Genomic DNA, 22,942 nt, shown 5'->3' with positions numbered 1-22,942 from the left:
TATATATATATATATATATATATATATATATATATATATATATATATATATATATATATATCCCCGTTGTAGTTGTGTCTCTGTTTCCCGGTCGTCATTTATATTCCCTCTGTCCCGGTCGTCATTTGTGTCCTGGTCTGTAATTTCTCTTTGAGCGTCCCGGTCGTCATTTATATTCCTTGTGTCCCGGTGTCCCGGTCTGTAACGTCATAGTCTTCAATGGCTCTGGTGGTGCAGCCAGTTGAGGAAGTTTAACTTTTCCTGAGGCGCAACACATTCCCATTTTTTCACCATTAAATTTCAAGGCCTTGCAATAGGGATAAATTTTAGACATAGTCCCGATTTGAACACATCTACTCAAGCTATAATCATCGACTGGGCTGTACCTGAATGCCAGGCGATAATTTTGACGTTGCTCTTGTGATTCCTCGGCACGCTTTCTTTTGGCATTATCTCTTTGAACCGCAAGGCTGTTTTCACGTTGTTCTTGTGATTCCTCGGCATGATTTTTTTCATGATTTCTCTTTGATCCTCAAGCCTGTTTTCACGTTGTTCTAGTGATTCCTCGGCACGCTTTCTTTTAGTATTATCTCTTTGACCCGCGAGTCTGTTTTCACGTTGTTCTTGTGATTCCTCGGCACATGTTTTTTGTTGGTAATTTCTCTTTGAGACGCAAGCCTGTTTTCACATTGTTCTTGTGATTCCTCGGCACGCTTTCTTTTAGTATTATCTCTTTGAGCCGCGAGCCTGTTTTCACGTTGTTCTTGTGATTCCTCGGCACGCTTTCTTTTCTTACTTTCTCTTTAAGCCGCAGGCCTTTTGGCATCAACTCTTTGAGCCGCTTCCTCGGCTGTTTCTTCTGCCATTGTGGGATTTATACTAAAATTTCTCTTTGAATTAAGTTGTTGAGCAGCTTCCTCGGCTGTTTCTTCTGCCATTGTAGGATTTATACTAAAATTTCGCTTTGAATCGCCCCCTTATATACTTATAATGACGTCATATACAAAGCCTTATATACTTATAATGACGTCATATGCTTACAAACAAACAAACATACAACTTATATATATATATATATATATATATATATATATATATATATATATATATATATATATATATATATATATATATATATATATATATATATATATATATATATATATATATATATATATATAGCTCGTTAAAAGAGCAAGATGGTATCTAAGCTGGGTTCCTCCATTCTTCAAATGCATAGTGCTATCCTTATCTATCCCGCAAGAAACTTTCCACTTTAGCCGCTTAACACTACACTTAATAACAGAGGGAAACAATAAAATCAGCAGGTGATCTCCTTGTCAAAATTTTTTTCAACCTGTTCTTTATAATTCTTTTCCATATCGTCATCTGAGACCGATAAATTAGCTGTATAATAGGTGAACTATTAGTTTGGTAAGTCACACATGTTTATGAGTCCTATTGCAGAGATTTCAAGTTCCTACCTACAAATGTGATTTTCTTTTTACTCGAAGAGAGATTACAGATGCGTGTTTGATTCAGTTTTTTTAGGGGTGGTCGCATCGAACCAATGGTCCTAGAAGACTCGGAGAGGGGCTCATTAGAGCGGAAAACAAAATTTTCAGTGCCTTTTTGAAGTAATCGAAAAGATTGGAGGGCAAAAAGCCCCCACGCCCCTTTTTTCCCCAAGAACATCCAATCAAAATTTTGAAATAGCCGTTTGATTCAGTATAGTTGAAAGGTCCAATAACTATGCCTTTGTGGATGACATGACCCCAATAGTCTGGGAAAGGGCTGTAAGTTTCGCAATTTGTCTACTGGTCAAGTATAGTTTTTGTAATTGGGAAATACACAGAATTTTTTTGGACGGGAATTTTCTGCGGGTGTGGGGGGAGTTCCCATGGGGGTTTTACATGGAGAAGGGCAGGGGGAAGTGGATTTCCTGGCATGACATAAAACACGATCAAACATTGAATACAATTTTTCAACTAAAAGTAAGGATCAACAATAGAACTTACAACGAAGAGAAATTATTCCATATAATAGGAGAGCTGTCCCTACCTTAACCCTCGCTCTTTACGTTAAAGCTTGAATTTTGTCACGATTCTTTCACAAAAACTGATCAAACACAACGATGGTCGAACTTGCATGAGTAAGTATTTTTAAAGAATTTTAAGACTTTAGCGTAAAGGGTGAGGGTTAAGGAACGGACAATCTCTCTTATACACAAAACAATTTCTGTTCGTTTAAAGTTTTGGTGTTCCTCCTTACTTTCAGTTAAAACTTTTTTTTTCCTTTTCTTTAATAGATCATAGGTCCTATACAGAGTTCATTTATTTTAACACGGTTATTAAATGTGGTTAATTATCATGAGACTTAAGGGACTCAGTACCAACGCTGATAAAACAAAAAGTAGGTCAGTAGCAGATTCGTCTTAACACCTGAGATGCGATAACCAGCACATTGAGCAGGACGTTCCTCCTGCTCAATACCTTGGGATACCTCCCAAGGATACGATACCTCCAAATACCTTGGGAGGACAGTGATAAATACGGGTTCTACTGAAAAAGATATATCACGCCGCACCGGGTAGACCTCCAGTACACTCAGTAGACTGAAATTGGTATGAAGGTCGCAGATTTTCTCCCTCCGACTCAAACTTCGTCTATTCAATAGCAACATCATCCCCGTCCTGCTATATGCTTCTGAAACCTGGGACCTGAACAACACACAAGAAAGGCGAATTCGAGCTTTCGAGAATGTATGTATTAAACATCCATTGGTCATAAAAAAATATCTAATGAGAAGGTGAGACGGATGACCGGACAACCCACAGTGACAGATGTCATTAGGATACGTCGGTGGAAATATCTGGGGCATGTACTTCGTATGAATGAATTCCAGATCCCAAAAGTGACGTTCCAGAGACGACCCGAAGTAAAAAGAAGAAGAGGCAGGCCGCGCAATACACTCATGCGCACATATCAGACAGACCTGCGAAATATAAATGCTTCCCTTCAACCGACGTGGAAAGATGTTCTTGCTGCGGCACACATGAGGGATGACTGGTGGCTGGTTGTAGAAGCCCTAGGCGCCCCTGGAGGCACAAGAGGATCTAAGGGTCTAAGGTAATTATCAATTTTACTTTTTAATAAAGTCAAAACGATAAAAATATACAGTTTTGCCAGTCTCAACAATGTTTACGCAAACCTTATAGTACAAAATAGCCATAAAGTCTCAGTATTATATGGGCTATTTTCACAATTTGTGGCTTTGGAGAGAGACCAATGCTGCATTTTCAGATTTTTGAATGGCAAGAAAAGATTATATAAAAATGCTTACTACTGCGCAACAGCAGCTTCCTTCTTTTTGTTCGACTTCATCTTCAAAAAGGACAATCCACTTTTCTTCTTCTTCTTTCCAACTACAGGTGAACCTTCAGAAATATCATGACCTGCTGAATTCTGAAAAAGAGAATTATCTATAAACCTTAAATACAAAACTTTAAGTTATCAAATCTACTAGTATTTCCTTATCTAATGAAAATTAGGCATTTCATTCAAATTCTGTCGTTGCAGGAAAATATTGACCACATTCTTTTCATCAATTCAATTTTTGAACAGTATTGACATCTATATATTCAATATACTTTTCAAATCTGAAGTTTTTATTAAAATAAACATAGCCTGAAAAGTGTTGAAGTACATATATTTTGGACACCTTGGATTTTTCACACGTTTCTGGTGATTTTAACTTTTCTTTCTTTCTTTTTTTTTGGGGGGGGGGGGTGAGAATTTAGAAAAACAAACATTTATTTGTCTCAGTTGCTCGTTATATATCATGAATTTCTTATGCATTCAGCTAAAACAAATTAGATTTTACCTTCACAGTGTGAGATGTGAAGGAGGCCCTAGACGGTCAAGTTTCAGTCAATAGATTGTAATGTGCTTCAGTCAACCTTAAATCGACCCCTCAATAAACCCTTCAATCTCGACAGAAACTAATGTAACACACTGTTTTTAATTGTTGATGGACGGTTTGAGTCAGTCGATTGACGGAAGCTAATCAAAATGATTGACCGTCTAGGGCCTCCTTAAATGAAGCAGACACTATCCAGATTCATGGGCAAAAATTACACACCCATCTTTTTCTTTTTGGTCAGAACAATTTTTGGCCCAAGGTTAAATACGATCCCCGTGTCCCTATTTCTCACGCGTAGTTTTCTATTTCACGTAGGATTTGCAAGCCCATGCCAAAAACAGTTTTTTATGGCCCTTGGTATTTACCAAGTGACATATAGCGATCGCGAATTCTGTAGGGACCAGACCAGATTAAATTGGAAATAGTTGTTTCCCCGATCCGACCACCTGGGAGGGGGGAGAGTGGGGGAAATTCAATTCGGAAAAAATTAGAAAAAATGTGGTATTTATAACTTACGAACAGAAGATCGGATCTTAATCAAATTTAATATTTAGAAGGAACTCGTGTCTCAGAGCTCTTATTTTAAATCCCGACTAGATCTGATGACATTGGGGGAGTTCAAGCGAGAAACCGGAAATCTTGGAAAACGCTTCGAGTGGAGAGAACAGGATGAAACTTGGTGGGTAGAATAAGCAAATGTCAAAGATACGTGATTGACGTAACCAGACTGGATCCGATCTCTTTGGGGGAGTTAGAAGGGGGGAGTCCAGTGCCTTGGCGAGTTCGGTGCTTCTGGACGTGCTAAGACGATGAAAATTGGTTGGTGTGTCAGGGATCTGCACAAAATGACATGATAAAATCGTTCTCCCCGATTCGGCCGTCTGGGGGCTGAAGGGAGAGGAAAAATTAGAAAAAAAATGAGGTATTTCTAACTTACGAGTGGGTCATCGGATCTTAATGAATTTGATGTTTAGAAGGACCTCGTGTTTCAGAGCTCTCATTTTAAATCCCGTCCGGCATTAAGCCTCTGATTTTCCTTTTAAATCAATATATTGATTCTTAGAATTTTGCTAGAGCTCCTGCCATACGAACTCTTGGCTCTTCCGATCTCGTCACAAGTCCCATATGAGCTCTTAGCTCCTGTTTTTATGCTTTTTTCTTGATAGATTTATAGATCTTGTTATCACTTTTACAGTTTCAGACTTATAGAAATGCGGAGTTCATGCTAAAGGGTGTGCCTGGAATAACAGAGCAACCCTTTGACAATTGCAGTTTCCAAAATCATTCCAATTACCAATAAAAAGGGCCTTTTTCCTTGATATCGTTTCCTTTCCCGAATAAAATGATAATCTTCATGTGAATATTTTAAAATCTAAAAGTTTAAAACTTATATGTTTTTTACTAATACAAAAATGTATTATTTATTCATAGTATAATTCATATATACTAATTCATATAGCCTACATTCCCTGAAAAAGAAAACCTCTGGTTTTAACTTGTTCGTCTTGACTAGATATTAATGAGACAACTTTTGCAGGATTGTCAAAATAAATATTTTTACAATCGTTTGCTAAAAAACACGTTAATTTTGACCCTAGTTTTTGAACCTAGCTGACTATTTTCCGCCCTCTTTCAAACGTTCAACTGCTTCACAGTGCCATAATTTCGTCTAAATCCTGGGAGGGAGGAGGCAAAGTTGGAGTCAATTTTCCCAATTCAAGCGAAAACGACAGTGAAAAATGAAAAGTGAGTCATATAGTACTACAAAGGCAACAGTAAAGTAAAGAAAATTAATCTGTTTTTGTGGATGCTTGAATTACGTAGGTCGGTCTTAGTTTTAACAAGACTTTTGAAGATGCTAAATTTCAGCTGGGGGGCAGCTAACCCCCCCCCCCCCCCCCCCCCCATACCAAATTGCACCCCTGTTGCTTCGCAATAGAAAATTCTAAAATTCGCTGCTAAAACTATACTTTTTCGCTTAGATTCGCTACGCCTATTTTAGCAAAAAACAAACAAAAAACTATGCCACAAGACAGCAAATTTTCTAAAATACTGCGTAAAATTGGCGTTCTTCTATTACTCTATTGTCTACATTATTGTCTTAACTCAAAATCCGGGGGGGGGGGGTAAAAAAGACATTGGAGTCAATTATAGCCGGTACTAGCTTGAAGGTACCGGTTGCTAGTTTGAAAAAAAAAAAAAAAAAAAAAAAAAAAAAAAAAAAAAAAAAAAAAACACAACCTTACCTCTTAAGTTCTACATAATTAGCATGGTAACGATGCGTCCCTTGTGAGGGAATTCCGTTACCTTGGTTTTAATTTTAATAAGTCCTTGCCCCATTAAGAACTTATTGATTTATAAACAGCATTTAACAACATGTGTATCGTATGAAACACATAAAATTAAACTTGTGAATAATAAAACGTATGAATAGTTATTCAAAATTACTTGAATCTAATTGTAAAAACGAAAAGACTATACTAAAATTCACACATCGATGTAACAAATCATGAAACCGTTTTTTCTTTTTCGAAACAGGAGGAGTGTTGGCCAATGTACCGGCCTAAAGAGACTTAAAGATGTAACAAGGTTGTCAATGGCAGTTCTGGTCTCTTTTGCGCCCTGAATAAGATCTTGATTACCCCCCCCCCCCTCCGGCTTCCAAAATATTTCAAGGCCAAATTAAAATAATATTAACAAAAATTTCTGTTTATTTAAATCTGATTTTTCTTTCTTTAGTCTATAACAAATTATTAATTGTTTAATAATAATTAATAATTAATAAAATTATTAATTAAGTCCCAATTGATTGCTTCTAATTCTTCGCGTTCTATGCTCACTAATGCTAAATCATTTTGTCAAGCCTAGCCTATAGTCGATCTGAGGTACGTTAATATTGATTTAACGACTGATCATTGTTGGCCATTGACACTACAATCGCTAATAATATGTGATAGACAACTCTTACGTTTGCGAAGACCCCCTCATCTCCGCATTGCACAATAAATTATAATAACATTAAAACTAATCAAATTCGGCCTGTTCACTTTTACTTCAAGGAATGGCGATGAAGGTATGGGGGGAAAAATTCGGATTCAATTTGCTTATAATTGCTCCTAACTGCACCCTCTACTTTTTCTAACAAAAGGAAAATTTCGAAAGTTACGAAATGATTATAACCGTGAGATTATTTATTTGAAATTTCTGCGCCCGGACAAGTGCCCCCACTGCTCCTACCCCCCTAAACCGCCCCTGGAGGTCGTAGTTGTAAAATAAGTAATCTATAGGGTTGCCATGGGTAGTACATTTACACTACATTTTTGGAAAAATAGTGACTCATAGGTACGTATAAAGTTGCTAGTCCTTTTTTATTATTTCTCGTCGAAGTAAACAAATTTTAGAAAGCGTGAACATGTTCAAAAAATTTACCTTTAATAGACCTACAATTTTGTAGGTTTAGGACACCATTAGATGAAAATGTCTGAAGAGAGTACTTTTCCGCTTTACAATACTTTTTTCCATGTAAAAGAGTGAGTTTCAACAGCGAAGAGGTAACCCTGGCAATGTACCATTCAAAGGGAAAAAAAAATCAAAATAATGATTTTCCAGTCCAAGTATAGCAGTTCTGGAGACTGCTATACTGGATGCTCAAAAATGGATACAAAAATATTCAGAGAAAAAGACTTACATCTCTGCTGCTTGACACACTTTGGGGGTTGTCAACATCATCACCATTGACAGTATCTGAAATTAAAAAGAATAAAAACGATTTACTCTTTCAAACATTGACTTATTAAAGTAAGCACTACAATTGAAGAATGCTGGGTTAGTTTTTATAACAAAAAGATTCAAAAGGTAAGTAGCAACTAAATAGACTTCATGCACAAAAGGCGCAAAAATAAAAACGGAAGAAAGAGGGATGGATCATGCTTAGACAAGGATTTTTCTCACCTCAAAGATGCTCAATTTCAACAGAAAAGCCACAAGAGATTCGTCAATTGGTGTAATATGTGAACTACAGTCTTTTACAATCTACAGAATTATATTTAAACCTTCGCAGTTACCAAATACAAAGTGTATATAAGCGATAAACTATAATGTGTCATGTAATACACCCACTCAGGAATGTACATAGTGGAGATGCCGGCTTGTAGACTCACCTCCATCAAATTATCCAATTTTTTCTTTTCTCAATTACTTTCTTACATTATTTTTTTAATTCCGACAGATGCTTGTTTTTCCAAATTCAACACCCCTCCGCGGAGCAAATTTACATTGACAGGCCGGGAGCCTTCAATATCTTATGTTATTCTATCTTTGAAGGATTAGTATCAACCTGGAAAAATGAGACATCGAATTGCTGAACTGTCTTTGCTTTATACTGACTCTAGACGCACTGTATCACGCACGTGCGTAGACGAATGGGGGGGGGGGGGAATCTTGTGACCGCATCTCCCAAAATCTATTTTTCTTAATTACTTTTTCTTTAATATCTCGAATTCTTCAAATAATTATATATATATATATATATAATATATATATATATATATATATATATATATATATATATATATATATATATATATATATGAATCCCCTTCCCAGAGGACCCCCCCCCCAAAAAAAAAATTGTCCGACTCGTAGAAACATATACAAACAAATTTCTGGTGTGTTTTAGAATCTTTTATGTGTAACCCCCCCCCTTCCGGAACAAAAATCCTGGATCCGGCCCTGCATGGGTCAAATACCTTTTTTTAATTTTACGCAGTTTTTTTCTTTCAATTTGATTATTTTTAAAACTTCATTTTAAGTTCTTTTTTTTAATTTAATTTTGTTTAAATGACTAATATACGACGATTTTACAGCCAGACAACAATATATTCGACTACTTTTATGTTATGTTAGAGCCTATACTCTGAAAATAGGCTAAATCCATGGACGTAGCAAATATACAATTGGGAGGAAATAAATATAGTATATTTTATGGCTGCAAGAGTACCTTCACCCCCCCTTAGATATATAAAACCGATATTGTTTATTCTCATAAGTTGGCCTTGAGCTTGAATTGGTCTTTTTGTTTTCACACTAAAGAGTTTCGGTAACCAATACAGCTAGACAACCCTATTTTAGTATCAATCAAAAAAAAAAAAATTGGAGCCGGTAAACTCGAAATTCCACACTCAAGTTTCCATTCTTATATATATTTACCATCTCTGTGACAATACCCCACTTAACCACATATTATCAAATAACGTTGTCGGACCCAAATTACCCTGCTGGTATTAAAGTCGACCCCAAATTACCTTGTTTGTATTAAAGTCGACCCCAAATTACCTTGCTGGCATTAAAGTCGAACCCAAGTTACCTTGCTAGCATTAAAGTCGAACCTAAATTACTTTGCTGGCACTTATGTCGCTGGTATTAAAAATGTCCAGCCATCTATCATTCCCAAAATAACTGTCTGTCATATTCACTTATTTTGTCACACAGACATTAGTTCCAAAGACAACAAAGATAGAACTGATGCAATTATATCCACTTACGGAAGATACCCGCGCAAGAGCTCCCAGATAAGAGCTCTGAGACACGAGGTCCTTCTAAATATCGAATTTCAATAAGATCCAATTAACCGCTCCTAAGTTAAAAAAAACTCATTTTTTCATTATTTTTTAATTACCGTATTACGCCCCCCCCCCAAAGAGAGCGGATCCAATCCGGTTCTGTCAATCACGTATCTGTGACTTGCGCTTATTCTCGTTTGTCTGAGCCAAGTCTGAGACCGCTGTCATAAAAGTTGTGAGATTAAATACTAAATAATAAACAATTTGATGTGCTAGTTTGAAATTGGTTATCAGTTCAGATTCAAATTAAGGTTACACCTCTACAAGTATTAGTAGGGTATACAACCACTTATACAAGTGGTAAGGGAGATCAAATAGACCCAAGAATTCCTCACATTCCCGTATGAATATGCCAAAAGAGCCATATTTTCCTTGCATTGTCAAAATTTTTAGATATAGTTAAAAACAAGTTGTTTTTTTTCTTCAACTGAATATACAGTGGTGGTAAAGATGAAAACAAGCAAACATTATCCTATATATATATATATATATATATATATATATATATATATATATATATATATATATATATATATATATATATATATATATACGAATGTCTTCTCTCTTCCTAAGACTCTGCTCTTCACAATAAAGTTTAGCTTGTGTATTATTGAAAATGCGATTTAGATTCATAGCTAATTATAATTTAATAAAAAATTTGATTTATCTTTTGTAAAATAAAAACGAATTCGTTAGTTTGAGTGATCGGCATAATCATATACACTACTTATCAAATTAGTCAGATCATTTGAAATCATTAAGAAATCTGAACTTTTCTATCCTTCAGTTAAATTATGTCCTTAATAAAAGGCGATAATCCTTAAAAAGAAATTTTTAAAGCAGAATATTTAATAACTGTGAGTTAAATCTACAATCGTTGATTATACAAAATTCTTCGCCAAAGAGGCTCAAATCAGTGACATCCACAGATACTAAGGGAAGGAGACAGCAATACATTTTGTTTTAATATAGGCGGGGGAGTGGGGGCAATTGTGTTGTTTTCTTCAATTATTTCAACGAAAGAAGAAAAGAGTAATTTTTCAGTAAAAATACTGTAAAATCGTTATTTTTCAATATCTTCAATGTGAAATGTAATTGATCAAATGTAATTAATTTTAAAGCTGAACTGAGCTGTGAGGTTTTATAAAAAGAAAAAAAGAGTGGCTTAGGAAAAAGAAGGGACAGACTAAGAAGAGACAACGAAACAGCCTCGAAGCCATTCACCTAAATTTTGATTATAATGCAATCTTGCTTAAAACTAATTGCAGAGTTAACCTCTAGAAGCAGCTGTCCTACCAAAACGCACTCCTACTTGCTATAGTCTATTTGTAGCAAAAATTTACAGATAACTAATTCTAATTATAATTTCAAAAATATAGTAAAATCAAGCTGATTGTATTCAAACTACAAAAAAAGATTTAGATCCTTGAAAAGACTAAATCAAATGCAAGAAAACAAAATTATTCATTCCAGTTCATCGGCTTTTCTAACAAGAGAAGGCGATTTAAGTGGTGAGTAACGAGGAATGGCTGGTTCGGAAGTGATCGTGTCCTCCTTCTCTTTATCCATTGAAATAAAATGAGGATGATCTTCACAGCAATTATAATCCCACGAAAGACAAGAGCCCTCACTACCAGCGTCCTCATCAATAAAAACAAGTTCAGGTTGATCTTTGACAGGACCCGGTGCATACGAAGTTTCAATTTCAAATACAACAGGATCAAAAAGGTCAGTAGCAACTCTGATCTTAGATTCTTTGCAGTTGAATGAAGGGCTGGGTATCTCAATTGATCTCTCAAAGATAGGTGGAAAGACAGTGACACATTTTGATCTGAGACTGTTAAATCGAAAATAAGATTCTGATGATAATGGTTCAGCACGAAGCATTTCTGGAGAATCATTTTCAACGATACACACACTGGATTCTGCTTGACTGGAATAACCGCTCGAAGATGAGCTGGGTGGTGGACCCGTCTCCTTGAACAAGTTTTCCATGCTCGATGAAAGATTAGGGTGAACGTGGATATCCATAAATTCATCCACTTGATTAACCGTGTCATCAGAGACCATGCCTGCAATAATATCATCCGTTTGGTGCAAGGAATTCAGAAGATCTGGATAGTTCTCCAAGTAAAATTCAGAATTCTCGGAATACACATCCTCGTCACGATTCATAGAGACATTTTCACAACGAATGGACTCTTTCTCAAATCCAAAATTCGGATCATCAGCGAGATTCAAAATAAAGTCACGGCGTTCTACAAAATTATTGTCTTTTTCATTCATTTTGTCACTATCTCTGTTAATATCATTCTCACTGCAAATGGAAAGATCATTTGGAGGAATAGTACAGACATTGTCGTCAATATCATCATCTACTGCTTCAACGTTTTCAGTCTCATAAATAAAACCATAATTGATACATTTCGCATCGTCATTCTCCTCAAAGCAATCTTCAAAAACATCATGAGCATTATCACTAACAGGCGAGGAACAGCATAAATCAAACTCTTTATCGTTGTTTAATTCCGTCATTTCCACTTTGGAATATTCAGGCTTTAGAGCATTAGCAGAGAGGACATTGGATACCCCCAAAGAATCAACTGAATCTTGAAACCCAACGGGATTGGCACAATCAAAATAAACTGAAGCCATGGACCTCACACCAAGCTTGAAGCTCTCTAACACAAGCAAACTTGGGAAGGAGGGGGATTTTCTTAAATCAAGACTAAAGGTCCTGATTATTCCTAAGTCACTTAAACTTTGAGATCGTGACAAAAATCCTTGTTGGGTAATTGTCTCATTGAATTCACAGTCAAATATTTTCTTTAAAGCTTCCTTAGTTTGAAGGGAGCTGCGCAGAAGTATGTGACCTTCTTCTTCCATGTCTGAAGAAGCATAATCGTCGTCTGTTTCAACCAAGTAAAAATCTTCCGGATCAACGGAGACTTCAATCAGCGAACCTAATAAAAGAAGCAGAGCAAACATTCTCGCGCTAATAGCATGCCCTATTTAGCTAAATTGACTTAATTAATGTTAATTTGATTAATTAATGTTAATACAATTTCACCGAGAAGTTGCTTAGATCGGATCAGTTCCCATATACTGCGGTTCATAGGAAATCGCACCAACTTCACGAATTACGAATAAATTTTTATCAGCCTTTTCGCGGAAAAACACAAATCCACGTGCGTTGAAATTTTCCACGCAAATGAGAATATTTGCATGGGAACAAAAGAGAAACAGCTGATTGGTCAATTGCTTATATGCTGAAATACTTTAATACCACTCTTTTACTTCTTTGTAGAAGTTCAGCAGTAGCAAGCGGATTAAAACTTATTTCTGTAAGACAAGGCAAACGTACCCGCAATTTTTACGAACAATACCCGTGATTTTCTAAGTATTTCTAGACATTTTTCTGCATAACATATGCGCTCAAATTGCGCTCTCCCAAAACTCGCAGCACGTGGGAACTAAGGGCCAGACAGACAAGTTAAATTTTTCGTGTGTCTATCAGCTTATATAGAAGACAGATTTCAAGGAAAGATGGAGGAGGGGGCAAGAGGCTGTGATCAGAAAATTCTCTGCAGAATCACTGAGCACAGAAAAAACTGGTGCATTCGCGTTTATGATTATGAAGCACTCGTGTCAAACAGGCGGCAACGCAGAAATAGAATTCAGAAGAGGCCCAAGGGTGAAATCACACTCTGTGCAGAGGCATTTCTGGCCTCTTGCGCCCGGGGCATAATCATATTCCCCCCTCCCTCTGTCTGCCACAAAATTGTCAGTCTAAATTTCCATTTTTTAACAAAATTATTTTCAATTCATTAATTAAATAATAATTTTACTATATTAATTAATAATATATTTAATAATATAAGTTGAATTATATTAATTAATAATATGTTATTTTCATTTATTAACTGCACCCTCTAATTTAATAAATAAAATTTCAAATACAAAACGACTATCTGTTAAACTCTTTATTTGAAATTTTGCGCCCAGGGCAAGTGCCCCCTTGCCTAAAACGGCCTCCGACTCTGGGCACAGAAATATTTCATCTACGTTTTTTTTACTATTTTTATGTGGGCAATTTGCTTTGGTATGACAGTGCGAGTGCGGACATGCATGCATATAAGGGAAAATAAAGAAAAATGATAAAGATAAATAAAGAAAAATGAGAGAAAAGATTGACACCAATATAAGCAACTCCTTAAAACCATGTAACCGTTTGTCGTTCCACCAAAAGTTAGCAACTATTAAATGCAAAATCGATGCAAAATCAAAAACCACAATCCCTTTCTAGTGAGCTCTTTTTTCAACTGACCTTTATTTCGTTTGGTATCCCGACTCAAAGAAAGCGAACGACGCTTGAAGAATCGATTCAAAGTTTGTGTCCCAGGCACTAGCAAACAAATAACAAATTAAAATGGCAAGACAACACAGTGGCAACAGCCAAAACAATGTGCCCTAATAGCTTTCTTACAAAGTCAAGGAAGTATAATGCGAGGGAAAGCAAAACAATCTTGTCCGCAAAGAGAGCCGAATTCCGAGCAAAATTCCTTGCTAGTAGTTATAAAAAACGATGCCCTGTGAATTTAGTTATTTACAAAATATATCAATTTTAAACCAAGATTACATACATTTTTTTTTCAAATTCAAAAACTAGAAAGAAAAGACAACACCAAGACATTCGTCGTCTTGTAGAAGATTTCTAATTAAAATCGGCGTCCAATTTATAGTTTAAATCAAAACAATTTGATATTTATGAAGCTATGGCGCAATCAGCACCTCTAGGACACTTAAAAACTAGTTGTAAGCCAAACAGAACACCATAGGTTCTGTTCCCAGAGGTGCAATGAGCACCTCAATGACACTTATGAACTACCCGTAAACCGAATGTAACACCAAGGGCTCCCTCCCGAGAGATGCTATAAGCACCTCTAGGACAATTAGGCCCCAGTCGTAATCCAAACAGAACGAATGCCAAGGCTTAGCACTAAAAACCTCATTAGACAGGTTTGACTCATATGTATCATATATTTCATTTTTCTATGTTTCATTCCCATGTTTCGTATTCGACATTTTCATAAAACATATGAAACTACCAAGGACATCAAAACAAAAACCCTTTTTTGCCCTTCGGCCCCATTTTAGGTCTATTCATACACGAAAACCGCAACTCTGAGAATTTTCTTCTAGTTGTTTCAAAAATATGAAGTTTTTAGGGAATCCGTCAGTGTTGCCATGTTGAACCGAGAAAATAAGGAAGCAAAACTAATTAGATACGTTTGACAACGCTTTTCGGCCGTAAAATTTTAAACTTCATCGATGTGATAATTCCCAAGGATAAGAACTTCAAAGGGAAGCTTCACCTTCCTATGCTGTTGGATTGTTTTGAAAAATAAATTTTTGGCTTGTTTTTGCTAAAATATCTAAAAATGTATTTTTAACTTATATTCGCTTATTTTTCAGCCGCGGTTCTTTTCTTTTTTTTTTATTTGGCACTGCTACTATCAAAACTGCGTAACTGCACAAGGAGGTCATTTTCATTGAAACTTATATTCACGAGTTTCCCTTCTTTTTAAGATGCACGTGATTGTGTAAATTTCCAAATAATCAATTCACAAAATCACATCAAATCAATTATAATACCATTAGGTAATTATATAGGCCATTGATTGGTAATTATGTTGGGAGGGGGGGTCTCATGCATAAGAACAATAATATTTACTGTATATAATTTGTAGTATTGATACCCTAGTGAAAACCAGTTTAAGGGAAACTTGATAGTGTGTATATACTAATCCGACAAAGATGTAAAACCAAATCGTTACGATTAATAGTCGAATCTGACATTTTCACGCTTCTGATATGATTACCAAAAAATCATTTGCTAGGCTTTTCTTAAAGAGTGGATTTTGCACAATAGTGAACGTTCAATCACACTTTGAGTTCGAGATCGACATCACTTTGCTGAGGAATGTCACTTACGTTCTGCCTGTACTAGAATGCGTAAGTCCTGTTTAGAGCCCGAGTGTCCAGTTAAGCTCCGGGCTAAGCCAAAATATTCAAGTCATTCCAATACTGGCTTGTAAAATTATGACGGAAAAAGTTGTACTTCCTACGAAAAGGCTCTTAAATTACTGGGACTTGAGTCACTCCGCAACCGTCACCAAAATCTTATAATCAAATCTGGATAATTCATTCTAAGGAATTCAAAACAAAGATGTATGCTCCCCTCCCCCATACACCCACGAGCTAGAAGACAGAAGAGATTGGATCCGGTTCATTGCCGCACAATGCGGTATTTTTTGTTCCGCTTTTCACTGGTGTGTTTAACAGCATAAAGTAATTGTAGTTCATGTTTGTGCAATTTTTATGTACCTTGTAAACAACTCAGTTTTAGTGTTTCTTAGTGCTATGTCAGGAATGTCAACAAATATGTCTATGTCTATCCTCCCCTTGAAAACAGCTTGGCAAACGGTTTTTATGACAATTTTTGACGGTTTTATGACAATTATTTCAAAAGTGAGAAAACATCAGATACGATCTTTCGGCATGACGACGACGAAATATTAATTCATTAGTTTAATTAAAATAACTTTGTTTTATTACTTAAATTATTGATTTAATTTATGAAATTCGAAGAAATTAGTTTTTAATAAACTTTAATTAGTTCTTTTAATAAAACTTTAATTAAACTTAATTCAACTAATATTAATGAATTCATGAACTAATAAACTGAGTCAAACATTGATTTAAATTGCAAATTCAACCGTCTATAAAATCAGTTCAGCTAAGTTTGGTTTGAGATTGAAATATGTTTCTCTAATACTCTAAATTTGATAGTTGAAAAATACTCGATGCAATGATAAGCCTACCTATAAATGACCTTTCCCGCAAAACTTCCTTGACTTCATAAAAGAATAAATAAAAATTAAAAAGCTACGAAAAACAAACACACGCAAATGAAAAACATAAACAACAACAAAAATCGTTGATGGGCCAGGTAGAATAAACCATTGTTTTGAATCACAACACGACAATCTGAAAACAGTCCGCTTAATGATTCGGGTTGTATAAATAATACATAAGCGAAACAAATCCTTTTAAAAGTATAGAAAAAATGATTAGTAATAATATAATAATAAAAATTAATAATAACAAAATTATATAATAATAATCAAAATAATAAAATAGCATATACAAATAAATGCTATATAATGTGATATGTAATGTTAATAATAATGATACAAAATTTATAATAAATATGAACGTAATATTATTTATGTTTATAATAAAATTATTTATAATAAATTAAAGTAAATAATACATTTGTGAACAAGATAAATGCCACATGGGCATCACTAGTTCACATTCAAGTTTTCATAAATTCAACAACAAATGTCAAATTTTCAAAATAATTAGTTTTGAGAAAAATTTGGTCAGATTGAAATGCAATACTTGTATTGCAACAAATTTAGTGGAAAAAATATAATTATTTATTTTAGGAACTACGGCCTTTTATTGAGGAATCACATCGAGATTTTGAATCAGCATCCTTTATGAGAAAAAAAAATTAAGATTTCCCCTGGCCCATTAACGTTTAAAAGCGCGATTTATACCTGTATACAGCGTATAACAAGCGTTATCTCATTTTAAAATTTTATTGGTCGGTATGCACCTTTTAACTTTAGCAATTCTTCACTCAACACCTTTTCGATTCGTCCACTTTTCAGTTTCCTCTTTCATTTCTTTATTAATAAGGTGTTTTTCGTGCTTTTTTTTACTATTTTTTTTAACGATACCTATAAATAGTGTGGCCATGATTTGTTCCAGGATGGAGAAAGTTTTTAAATCTTTTCACGCAAAGTATCCAGAGTTTGTTCTGAAAAGAAGTGTTGTGATTATTAAAGGCAGTGTTGACAAAACAAGAATAGAGGGTTCATCAAAGTTTGGAGACCCCCCCCCCCCGCACAAATCCACATTTTGCTTCCACAACTTTCTCTCCAATGATACAATTAATAGTGTCATGTTTGAACGATTTTGATGTGTAATGTTAGGAGGCGTTGGTTGTATTTTTTTTTCTCAAGTACAAATATGGGGCCCCTATCTTACAGGCAAGGGCTCCACACTTCTTGGCCACTCAATGCCCGTGGAATTCCAAGCTATCCGTGCGTTCCACGGCCCCAAGACCTGAGAGTTTTATATAAAAGGAAACAAATTGAACGAATTCATAGCTTGCTTTGTCCCCATTGCCCTTTTTCAGCTTCGAAACAATTTAAAAATGCACATCATTTTCGTTTAAGTATTATTTAAGTTAGGTATAACTTTAGTTTTATTTAGTATAATTTAGTATATATAATGTAAAATATACAATAAGTCAGTATATATGTGTAAACTAATTTAGTTCAGTTTAGTACTGATAATTTTTCCTTTGGTAGGATACCTGTTCTTAAAGTTAATTTTCGATTTAGTATAATTAGGTATAAAATAGTATATACTCAGTATAATTTAGTATATATAGCGTAAACTAATTTAGTTTGGTTTAAGTATTCATTATAATTTATCTTTAGGTGGGAACCTATTCTTACAGAAAAGACCCAGCAACAGTTACGTCGACAATTACGGACGCCCTATGCGTTATCAATGGCACTGGAGGATCTTTATTCTTTATTTGGACATTTTATTACGAATTTTAATCTCATGTTGTTTTTTTTTAGCCTCCTCTTAGCACTACAATTTATTCTTTGTTACCACCACTGGCGACAACTCAAAATTTCTAAAATATTCCAGCAAACACCATAAATAGCTTTCGACCAGCAGTGGCTTATAATAATGCCAGCCGATTTCAAATAGCTTAGCTTACCTTGGTCACGGGGAAACCTGGCCGACTTCGACCTCTCTACATGAGGCGTGGGCATTCCAGAGCCTATTAATGCAAAACAAAGAAGAAATAAATACCATGCACATGCTAAATACTAAACAAAACTAAAACTTAGTGCAATATTAAAGCAACTTAAACAAACAAAAATAAAAGCTAAATATTGTATTACCCAAAAGATGTGGGTAACTTATAAGAACAGGAACTGGTGCCCGTGTCCACAACACAAGCTATCAACACCATCTAGCACTTGGCGACACCTGACATTTTCCCAAGCTTTGTAATCTCCTTTCTGTCACGAACTGAGATCAGACAATATCCTAAAGTCTTGTGACTAATTAAATTAATTATTCTTGTTATTACACCGAAAAAATACCAGGTGTAATCACGCGCTAGATGGCGTCAATATTTTTTGCCGACACTAGTGCAAGTTCCCACTCTTATAAATGACCCTTATAAATGGCTTTTTCTAGGTGCTAGAGTCATTTAGGCTCCGTAGCATTATGAAGTGTTAGGTTTGATTCAAATATGAGACACGGTTGGATAAAAACGTTTACAACCAGCATTGTTGGGGGACAGAGTTCCTACTTGCCCCTGTAAAAACAAAGCAGCAACAAAATATCGATTCCCCACCCTCTGCGACAGCAAAGATCCAGAGGGTGTCTGGAATATTGATGGCATTTTTTCTTCTTTTTGTTTTGCTAGAAAGTCTCTTAAGCCTCGTTTCTTAGTTGTTTTGTTTTTTACCATAATTAGCGGTAGATCATGGATTTTTTTTTGGGGGGGGGGGGCTGTCTAAAATACTGATGGCCTTTTTTCTTTTCCTCTTTCCTAGAAAGGCTCTGAAGCCTCGTTTCTTAGTTTGTTTGGCTTTTAATTTTACCATAATTGCAAAATCTGTGCTTTCTAAAACCTTAAAATATGAATAAGTTCTTCAAAATTTTCAATCAATCAAATCATTTGTCATGCAGTAAGATGAGATGTTTGAATATGTTTTGTTAACATTTATTAATTAGATAAATTGAGCAATAGTGGTGCAAATCCTTTTTAGAACTTTGGGTCTTTGTATAGGGCATTATTGACATAGCCTATGATTTATTGATTTTACCTTCAGTCAGACTTTCCTACGTTTTTACCTTATTTTTGCTCACTCTTCTCCTACTTCTCTTTTTTCTTTTTCTGTTTTAATTGGCACCCACTACAACCACGAAAATGCATAACAACATATGTTTTTCATTAAAGTTAAGTCCCGTTTTTGGGTTAATTAAGTCCCATTAATTAGTCCCATTTTTTTTCCACGTTGAAGTTTCCACTTCATCAGTTCAAACAATTAAATTGCACTGCCCTTGGTACTTTGTCCCAGCAAACCAATTTTCTACTTATTGTTAAAGTTAATAAAACGTATTTTAGGAATCTATGTTAAGTCCAAGTTCATCTAAAAGATTAAGTTAGGACGGAAAAGTTTCTACTCCTACTCACTTTAGAAAATGAAAAACTATTTCGATGGGACGGATGTATCAATTAAGAAGTAAATAAGGAGGTAGCGGAAAGAGGAAAAACAAATTGAAGAAATGGAATGAGTTATTCACCAAAGTAAGAAACAATTCCTATGACAAAATTAGACAAAACTTTGGTTTTATGCGAAATAGTTTGTTAAAATATTAGAACACAACCAAAGATCTAAATTTACGTTAGAGGGGGGAGGACATGTAGCTGGGTTTTGTCGATAAATCAGCCTCAAGGAAGCAAAATATACACTAAAAATTGAGAGCTAAATACTAATACAGCTACAGATCCATAGGAAAACGAAATTTGCACCTCTTAAAACGTTCAGGTTCTGCAGTTAGCGATTCGCACATACTTTATGCCGCCAACAATGGAGGTTTGATCTTCTATTTCTTTTTAATGAGGTCAAGAGAGTTTATAATTATAATATAATATAATATAATATAATAATATATATATATATATATATATATATATATATATATATATATATATATATATATATATATATATATATATATATATATATATATATATATATATATATATATATATATATATATATATATATATATAGTTGAAGGGGATAGGTGCTCCTATCCCCTTCAACTTAAACGACTCTGAATTTCGTTTTTTTTTTTTTTTTTTTTTTTTTTTTTTTTTTTTTTCTATTACACTTATTAATCATTAAGATGTTATTTATGAATTTAAGTGAATCCAAAGTCCTTCAAAGTGGCAAGGACATAATAACAAAAATAGTAGTTGCCCACTTGACCCATCTTAGTTCTATTCCTAATTGAAAATCCCAATTTTTTTAAGATCTCTCTTTTTGTAGCTTACACATATGAAGTTTTCAAGCCAATTCACATCCTGGTCATTATTGCCACGTAGAACCGTGTAAAGAGATAAGCAAACCAACTTTCAAAGGATATCTACACCTTAAGCTGCTTGGTGTTAATTTTTCAGCTCAGTTTTTGCTGATTTTTCTTCACATGTTTTTTTTTTTTTTTATTATTATTATTATTATTATTATTATTATTATGCCTTCTACAACCAAAAACTGCACAACTGCATATGGAGCTTCTTTTTTGTTAAAAATCAAATTCCAGACCTTTCCTTGTTTCTTGGGAAATATTTTTTAGAGAGTTTTCTCCAAACTAATCCAAATAATCAGAGGTTATTATCACTGTCCATGATATTTTAAAATGTTCCCTACAGTGTAATGATCCCTAAAGTGTCATGATCCCTAAAGTGTCATGCTTTATATGGCTCTGATAATCCCTTCTATTGAAACGACTGTGCGCATCAATGTTTTTTATATACTACTAATAATATGTATATATCCATGATATATGTACATAATACACCATGTACTGCTTAATACTTTTTTATGTACTGCTTATGCTGTTTAATTTTTACCTGCTTAGACTCAATGTTTCCTCAATTAACAGACTTAATATCGATTGTGTTTTTTAGACAAACAAATTATCTGGTCAAAAAAAAAAATGATTTCAGTATCAAAGTGGAGTAAAAAATGAAATCGAACAGTTTGAAACGGTTAAGCAGAAACTTGAAAAGCCATTTAAATCTTAAAAGAGAAGGAGAAATTAGGAATTAATTTTTTGAAGAAAAAGACCTGAAAAGAAAGTTTGAAGAAAAGAAGAAAAACTTGAAGAAAAATTTGTAGTTTCTGGTAATAGCGAGCTTCAAAATGTGAGTAAAAAAGAACAGCAAAAAAAAAAATTAATGCACATGGCTATAAACAGCTTAAGAATTTGTAACTTCCTTTTAAATATGTAGTTGTTTCTGGGAAGCAACAAATTGTTAATGTTCACGGACGGAAAAAATCACAAATTGTGAACGTTCTCGTCCGTGAACATTCGTTTGAATGTTCACGGACGGAAAGTGCTACTAATTTAATTAATTAGTTTTGTTTAATTTATTTTCACGGTTCATCTTCGGAAACGCTGACAAAAATGTGGTGCTGCGCTAAAATCTTCATAGTATTGAAAAAAAAAAACTTCGAACATCGCAGTTTTAGGGTATGAACGAACCTCAGATGGGTGCAAGGGAGCAAAAAATGTGATTTTTTTTCACTCAAAAAGGTTACAACATCTACAAAACATGAGCAAATGACGTGCACAAAAGGCAAGACACTGGAGCACAACCCCTGAGAATACTAACCATGGTCGGGGAGCAATTGTTTTTCAGCTCTAGATGGCCTTGGCAGCGTATTTGCTTCTACAGTTAAAACCTGGTGACTACTTGTACTGCTTAAACCTGACCGAAATGAACAAAATATTTGTTAACACTATAAAAACAAGGCTATAGCGAGAAGCATGAAAAAAATTTGCGTGCAAAGTGCTAATGACAGGCAAAAAAGAAAACAAACAAAAAGAAAACTACCAAAAGTGGAATTTTTTCCTTACATAATGTTTTTAGTGCCGCATCAAAAGAACACAGTAAAACCTTCAAGACAAAAATTAGTCTATATATGAGTGGGGCTACACAACACTGCTTCCCTTTTCGAAATTTCTCCAGAAGAAAGTTGGGCTCTCCAGATTCCCAGGAAAACCAAGGCAAATTCTGATACCGTCGATTTTGTGGAGATTTCAGGATGCCCAATTGTCTTTCGGAGATATGGAGGGGGTAAATACTAGAAATTGTTCCATACATTGAATAAACCTTCTTGCAAAAGAAATCATTTTGAAAGGAAATGCGACAGTTTGTCTCAATTGAGTCGTCCCTGACGCATGTTTCACGACCTGTTTTGTATTTAAATTGGCCATGCCTTGTTAGTTAATGAATTAAAACCTGGTTACAACTTGTAGAGCTTAAATCTGACAAAAATAGGCAGACCATTTACAATAAAAAATATTGAAAAAAGAATCCACTTTATCCACTTTTCCACTTTATCCACTTAATCCACTTTTTAGTTATCCACTAAAGAGACTTATCAAGAAATTCGCATGCGTAATGCCAAAAAAAAAACCGTAAAACAAAC

General features: G+C 34.7%; 1 protein-coding gene across 9 annotated transcripts in view; it reads right to left on the bottom strand.

The window, feature by feature from the left end:
* Positions 1–22,942, bottom strand: part of LOC136029916 (protein hu-li tai shao-like) — a 133,330-nt gene that overhangs the window by 9,149 nt on the left and 101,239 nt on the right. For 2 of the 9 annotated variants that reach the window (XM_065708433.1, XM_065708435.1), the window contains 3 exons: positions 22,123–22,218; positions 18,418–18,480; positions 10,884–12,508 (listed from right to left, as the gene is read on the bottom strand). In XM_065708433.1, coding sequence (XP_065564505.1) covers positions 11,010–12,508; positions 18,418–18,480; positions 22,123–22,218 — 1,658 coding nt within the window. In that variant the 3' untranslated portion in view covers positions 10,884–11,009. Of the gene's footprint in view, positions 1–3,342; positions 3,465–7,609; positions 7,666–10,883; positions 12,509–13,872; positions 13,951–18,417; positions 18,481–22,122; positions 22,219–22,942 lie in introns of those variants that run through there. The other 7 variants (XM_065708436.1, XM_065708439.1, XM_065708438.1 and 4 more) reach the window with 7 other exon arrangements.

The sequence above is a fragment of the Artemia franciscana genome, chromosome 8 (genome assembly GCF_032884065.1).
Source record: "Artemia franciscana chromosome 8, ASM3288406v1, whole genome shotgun sequence".
NCBI classification, from domain to species: domain Eukaryota; kingdom Metazoa; phylum Arthropoda; class Branchiopoda; order Anostraca; family Artemiidae; genus Artemia; species Artemia franciscana.
This window is presented reverse-complemented; position numbering and strand designations above follow the sequence as displayed.